This window comes from Etheostoma spectabile, chromosome 18 (assembly GCF_008692095.1).
Source record: "Etheostoma spectabile isolate EspeVRDwgs_2016 chromosome 18, UIUC_Espe_1.0, whole genome shotgun sequence".
NCBI lineage: Eukaryota > Metazoa > Chordata > Actinopteri > Perciformes > Percidae > Etheostoma > Etheostoma spectabile.
Window position 1 is genome coordinate 701,194 of NC_045750.1, and position 7,695 is coordinate 708,888.

At 39.5% G+C, this 7,695-nt stretch overlaps 1 protein-coding gene across 1 annotated transcript in view; it reads left to right on the forward strand.

The window, feature by feature from the left end:
* Positions 1-1,264: 1,264 nt before the first annotated feature.
* selenol (selenoprotein L) overlaps positions 1,265-7,695 on the forward strand; it is a gene marked incomplete at its 3' end in the record, with an annotated part of 23,506 nt that continues 17,075 nt past the window's right edge. Inside the window, 5 exon segments of the mRNA XM_032543694.1 lie at positions 1,265-1,462; positions 3,550-3,628; positions 3,739-3,792; positions 6,474-6,519; positions 7,250-7,377. Coding sequence (XP_032399585.1) covers positions 1,357-1,462; positions 3,550-3,628; positions 3,739-3,792; positions 6,474-6,519; positions 7,250-7,377 — 413 coding nt within the window. The 5' untranslated portion in view covers positions 1,265-1,356.

Genomic DNA, 7,695 nt, shown 5'->3' on the forward strand with positions numbered 1-7,695 from the left:
AGATTTTCTTGTTCAGCAGTCAATAAAACTGGTTGACCATTTTAACAGACTCTGTACTTCTTTTATTTAATATTCCAGGAAAATCTACTTAAAAATGCAATTTTTTTTCTATCAAAAAAATGCAAGTAAAATAAAGTATTAACACATTAGTAATGGAAGTAGGTGTTCTACATGAGATCAATTTAGTATATATTTTTTAATCTTATGTTTCATTAATCTTGGTAAGACAGTAAAAAAAGTGTAAAAATGTTGGTTTGGTGTTAAACATGAATGATACCGAAATCTACTGAACGGGCCCAGCTTCACCCTCGTGTTGTCTTCCTGTCGAAATTAAAACTCAACGCTTTTGTTGATGCTTTTTATCGATGTTTTTAACTTTTTCTTATGATTTTTGTCCCTTTTTCAATGTTTGTCACTTGTTTTTGACGTTTAACACTACGTAACACTAACTAATTTAGTTTTACAGTTATTTTTGGAATTTATGGTCAATAAACATCATTCATTGGAAATTATACCTAATGTTTGAGTTGAAAAGCAGAAATTAGGAACATGAGGACAACATGAAGACAACATGAGGACAACATGAAGACAACATGAGGACAACATGAAGGGCAACATGAGGACAACATGAAGGCAACATGAGGACAACATGAGGACAACATGAAGGCAACATGAGGACAACATGAGGAGAACAGGAGGACAACATGAGGACAACATGAGGACAACATGAGGACAACATGAAGACAACATGAGGAGAACAGGAGGACAACATGAGGAAACATGAAGGCAACATGAGGACAACATGAAGACAACATGAGGACAACATGAGGACAACATGAAGACAACATGAGGAGAACAGGAGGACAACATGAGGTCAACATGAAGACAACATGAGAACAGGAGGACAACATGAAGACAACATGAGGACAACAGGAGGACAACATGAAGACAACATGAGGAGAACAAGAGGACAACCTGAGGACAACATGAAGACAACATGAGGACAACAAAAGGACAACAAGAGGACAACATGGGGACAAGAGGACAACATGAAGACAACATCAGGACAACATGAGGACAACATCAAGACAACATCAAGACAACATGAGGACAACATGAGGACAACATGAAGACAACATGAAGACAACATGAGGAGAACATGAAGACAACATGAGGACAACATGAAGGTTATAACCATAGACAGTTATAACGTACTTTATAACTCTGTAATCCAATGCAACACCACGTGATTCTGTCACGTGATCAGCACTTTTTTTTTGTCTCAAGATGGCTGCTGTGTGGTCACTTCCAGTCCTTGATGCCTAGGGTTGGTGCAGGTGAGAGAAGAGCCGGATCATGGCTGAGGACGTGACCGTATCAGAGGAGACCTTAACAGGTGCTCTGACTCGGCTGGTCCGCGTGAGCCAAGACCTCCTGCAGACAGCCACGCGGGACGCACGAGGTAGGGCGGACTGGGGAGGATGTGTCAGTAGTGCCAGACTTCATTGAAAGTTTGAACCTTTTAATGTCTTTTGTTGCCAAAAGAAACATAAAGACACCACCTTGGTTATGGCTTCTATGCAGAGTGAATTGTTTTTGTCTTATGAGTAATTCGGCATACAGGAGACAAGGTAGGGTTTCATGGCATGCTTTAAAAATGACGTAGTAATAGGATGGCAACCCACAACAACAGGCAAGATTTTACTCCAGTTCGTGTTCCTAATTATGATGTATGCACGCCGAATTCAGGATGAGTTACGATTAATTAGGGAATGATGTATAGATTAGTTTTACTGTATATGTATCGTTCCCAACAGGCACAACAGAATTAAAATGCACGAAATGTGATTGAAGTCCGCTGTTACATTTTTGTTACATTTAAGATAAATCTCAAATCTAGTTTTACTTAATCACTTTATGAGGTTTTTTTTTTTTAACAAAATTTGCGTTCCCCAGCCTGCCTATGGCGCCCCCCCCCCCCCCTCTTCAGTCCAGTATAGGGACCACTAGGTCTATATAAAGAGACTTCAGATACGTATTAGGGAAGGTCTATTAAAGAGACTTCATACAGATGGGGACCACTAAGTTATATAAAAGAGACTTCAGATACAGTATTAGGGACCACTAAGGTCTATAAAGAGACTTCAGATACAATTAGGGACCACTAAGTCTATATAAAGAGACTTCAGATACAGTATTAGGGACCACTAGGTCTATATAAAAGAGACTTCAGATACAGTATTAGGGACCACTAAGGTCTATATAAAAGAGACTTCGATACGTATTAGGGACCACAAGGTCTATATATAAAGAGACTTCAGATACAGTATTAGGGGACCACCAAGGTCTATATAAAAGAGACTTCAGATACAGTATTAGGGACCACTAAGGTCATATAAAAGAGACTTAGATACAGTAGGGACCACTAAGGTCTATATAAAGAGACTCAGATACAGTATTAGGGACCACTAAGGTATAATAAAGAAGACTTCAGATACAGTATTAGGGACCACTAAGGTCTATATAAAAGAGACTTCAGATACAGATTAGGGACCACTAAGGTCTATATAAAAGAGACTTCAGATACAGTATAGGGACCACTAAGGTCTATATAAAAGAGACTTCAGATACAGTATTAGGGAACCACTGGTCTATATAAAGAGACCAGAACAGTATTAGGGACCACTAAGGTCTATATAAAGAGACTTCAGAGACAGTATTAGGGACCACTAAGGTCTATATAAAAGAGACTTCAGATACAGTATTGGGGACCACTAAGGTCTATATAAAGAGACTTCAGATACAGTATAGGGGACCACTAAGGTCATATAAAGAGACTTCAGATACAGTATTAGGGACCACTAAGGTCTATATAAAGAAAACTTCAGACCAGTATTGGGACCACTAAGGTCTATATAAAAGAGACTTCAGAACAGTATAGGGGACCACTAAGGTCTATATAAAGAGACTTCAGATACAGTATTAGGGGACCACTAAGGTCTATATAAAGAGACTTCGATACAGTATTAGGGACACTAAGGTCTATATAAAGAAACTCAGATACAGTATTAGGGACCACTAAGGTCTTTAAAAAGAGACTTGATACATATTAGGGACCACTAAGGTCTATATAAAAGAGACTTCAGATACAGTATTAGGGACCACTAAGGTCTATATAAAAGAGACTTCAGATACAGTATTAGGGACCACTAAGGTCTATATAAAGATACTTCAGATACAGTATTAGGGACCACTAAGGTCTATATAAAGAGACTTCAGATACAGTATTAGGGACCACTAAGGTCTATATAAAGAGACTTCAGATACAGTATTAGAGACCACTAAGGTCTATATGAAAGCATCCAAAGAGCACCATGTCTTTTGGGACCTTTTGGGACCTTTGGGTGTGATTAAGTCCCTTAATTGTAGGTGTTGTGTTGCAGGGGCTTGGGCTTGCGGTCTATAATTGCCCACGTTGTCGTGGTTATTGCGTCCCCCGGTGGCACATATCGTCCTGACCAATGACTATGTCCCTTTGTCCTCACACAGACTCCCTGGAGACGTTTGTCCCAGATAAGATCACCCCCCTACTCGGCCTGATGGCAGCGGGGACAGACTTCTACAGAAGGTCAGGTGCAGTCAGTCAGCTGTTATAATAAAAAGATGTTTTTCTTTATTTTCATACTGTGAGGTGATTGTGTAATTGTGTGTTTTGTGTGTTTTGTGGCTGTTGTGCAGCCTCGGAGTGAAGAAGAAGAGTGAAGCCGAGGACCTTTGGCAGAAGTTTTATCAGTGAGTACACAAGCGTATTAAACATGTATATCACATGGGTATAACAGTGGGAAAATGTACTTATAATTTAAAGTTACGCTGTGATAATGTCACTGACACCTGTTGAGTCTCAGGTAATTAATGGACTAGATGCGATGGATAATAAGTTTTGGGCAAAAAGACGTAAACATCTTTGTGTTTGAGGAGTTGTTCGTAGGTTATAGAGCCCGACCAATAAAGGAGTTTTAAGGCCGATACCAATGTGAATATTTGGTTATTTAAAAATCTGATATTCCGATATATCGGCCAATATATATTTTTTAAAAATTCAAAGTGCTTTACATAAAAACGGGTTAAAAAAAAAAAAAAAAAAAACAGTTTCACAAAAATTAAAACACAAAGATAAAGCTTTTTAAAAGGATTAAAACTGTCAAAAAAAGCATGCTGGCTTTTATACTGCAATCTGCCTGGGATCCAGAACTACATCCTGGTACTTTTGGCAACTACTGCAGTTGATATTATGTATTGGGACATATATATAATATATATATATATATATATATATATATTTATATATATATATATAATATATATATATATATATATTATTATATAATAAATCAAATAAATCTTTTTTCTGAAATACAAAAATAGTCTAGTGTGGGTACTGGAGGCAGGTCTGTATCGATTACTACTTTTAAATATATATCGATTACTTATTAAATATATGTACTATACACAGAAGGTACAGACTTTTAGTATATGTACAAGACTTATTAGAATATGTCCTTACACAGTATGTACAGACTTTATTTTACTATCTGTACTATACACAGAATGTACAGACTTATTAAATATGTGTACTATACACAGATGTCCAGACCTTATTAAATATAGTTACTATACACCTGTACAGACTTATTAATATAGTCTATACACAGAATGTACAGACTTATTGATATTGTACAGACTATATTAGATATTGTAATACACATATGTACACTTTTAGATATGTACAGACTTATTATTATGTACAGACTTATTAGATATAGGTACTAAATACACACAGTATGTACACTTATTAGATATATGTACAGACTTATTAGATATATGTACAGACTATTAGATATATGTTATCGAGCCAGTATGTACACTTATTAGATATATGTAAACTTATTAGATATATGTACTATACCCATAGATGTACAGACTTATTAAATTATGTACTTTACACAGTATGTACAGACTTATTAGTATATGTACTATACACAGTATGTCCAGACTTATTAGATAATGTACTATACACGTCTGTACAGACTTATTAGATATACACTCCGGCCACTTTATTAGGTACCCCATGCTGTAACGGGTTGGACCCCTTTTGCCTTCAAACTGCCTCAATTCTTCGGGGCATAGATTCAACAAGGTGCTGGAAGCATTCCTCAGGGAGTTTGGTTTCCATATGACATGATGGCATCACACAGTTGCCGCAGATTGTCGGCTGCACATCCATGATGCGAATCTCCCGTTCCACCACATCCCAAAGATGCTCTATTGATTGAGTATCTGGTGACTGTGGAGGCCATTTGAGTACAGCCACCTCTTGTCATGGTTCAAGAAACCAGTCTGTGTGATTCCAGCTTTATGACCTAGCGCATTATCTGCTGAAAGTAGCCATCAGAAGTTGGGTACATTAGGTCATAAAGGGATTACAGGTCAGCAACAATACTCAGGTAGGCTGTGCGTTGCAACGATGCTCAATTGGTACCAAGGGCCCAAAGAGTGCCAAGAAATATTCCCCACACCATGACACCACCCACCACCAGCCTGAACCGTGATACACAGGCAGGATGGATCCATGCTTTCATTTGTAGACGCCAAATTCTGACCTACCATCCGACTGTCGCAGCAGAAATCGAGACTCATCAGCCAGGCAACTTTTTTCCAACCATCTTCTATTGTCCCATTTCGATGAGCTTGTGCAATTTGTAGTCTCAGTTTCCTGTTCTTAGCTGAAAGGATTGGCACCCGATGTGGTCTTACGGCTGCTGTAGCCCATCTGCCATCAAAAGTTCGACGTACTGTCGTACGAGGATGATTCTTTGCCCACCTTGGTGTGTAACGGTGGTTATTTGAGTCACTGTTGCCCTTCTATCACTCGAACCAGTCTGGCCATTCTCCTCTGACCTCTGGCATCAACAAGGCATTAATTCCGCCCACGAACTGCCGCTCACTGGAGTTTTTTCTTTTTCGGACCATTCTCTGTATAACCCTAAGAGATGGTTGTGCGTAAAATCCCAGTAGATTAGCAGTTTTCTGAAATACTCAGACCACCGCTTCGGCACCAACAATCATGCCACGTTCATGTCACTCAAATCCCCGTTCTCCCCATACTGATGCTCGGTTTGAACTGCAGGAGATCTCTGGACCATGTCTACATGCCTAAATGCACTGAGTTGCCGCCATGTGATTGGCTGCTTGAAAATTAAGTGTTAACGAGCAGTTGGAAGGTGTACCTGATCCCGTGGCCTTGAGTGGTAGGTACTATACCACGGAGAATGTCAGATCTTATTAAATATATGATACAATACCGTAGTACATCCTGGTACTTTTGGCATACTACTGTTGACATATTATGAATGTTTGACATATTATGACACAAACAAATAACTCTTCTTTTTTCCCATTTTCCATTTTTCCAGCCATGCAGCAGTGAGAGAGCAGGTGGAGGAACTTCTGCAGCTGGAGGTCTGCATGAGCCAAACCTTTTCCTTTTTTTTAATACATTTTGTATTTAATGACTTCAGCAGTAAACAGTCGGATTCAAAGTTATATTTTACACATGCATGCAGAGAAGATTGGGGTCCACACCAATACTGTTGTTTGATGGTGATTTAAGAGAAACCCTACATTTCTATTCTGTGTCTTCATTACTAAATGTTCTACTCATGCAGAGTGTGTATAGTTTTACAATTCAGTAATAAATCAACAGAAATGGTGTCCACATGGGTCCCTGCAGTGAAAGTGGATCCTATGGCTGAATCTGGTCTAGTTGTGGGTCTGTGGCATTAAAACATTTTATTAAACCGACATGAATAAAATTAATTTAGACTTTAATTCTTTGTGCTTTTTATCTTAGAAACAAGAGCACTGGATTACATCTTGTCCATTTTTTGTTATACTCCATTTTAATAATTATTTAGTGTGTGTGTGTGTGTGTGTGTGTGTGTGTGTGTGTGTGTGTGTGTGTGTGTGTGTGTGTGTGTGTGTGTGTGTGTGTGTGTGTGTGTGTGTGTGTGTGTGTGTGTGTGTGTGTGTGTGTGTGTGTCTCGTGTGTGTGACTCTTGTTTGTTTGTCTGTGTGTGTGTGTGTGAGAGACTCTTGTTTGTCTGTGTGTGTGTGTTTGTGTGTCTCACTCTTGTGTGTGTGTGTGGGTGGATGTGTGTGTCTGTGTTTCTCTGTCTGTGTGTGTGTGTAGAGTGAGTGGGACTCCTTCCTGGAGCGTGTGGACAGAGGTCTGCAGACAGCAGACAGACGGCTGGCAGGAGGACAGACAGCAGACAGCCTGAGCCCTGAGACTGAGCTCACTGATGGACGGAGTGGAAAGTGAGTTCACACACACTAGACGTAGTGTCCGTGATGGCACCCATGGGTGTCTGAAGAGCCCAAATGAAGTTCAGAGTGGGCTCCCGGTGGCTCCCAAGGGCGTTGGTCTCTCCTCTCTGAGCGTAGCTCCCATGGCGCCATTTTAATGCTACGAAGCCATCGCCCGCCGTTAGCATCCCATTGACTCCCATTCATTCTGGCGCCACTTTGACAGGGAATAACTTTCCATCTGAAGCGTTTAAAGACTCTATTTGTCCGTTGTTTAATTCCAAAGAAACAATGTATAAAATCACCTTAATCTTATAAACGGGGGATTAA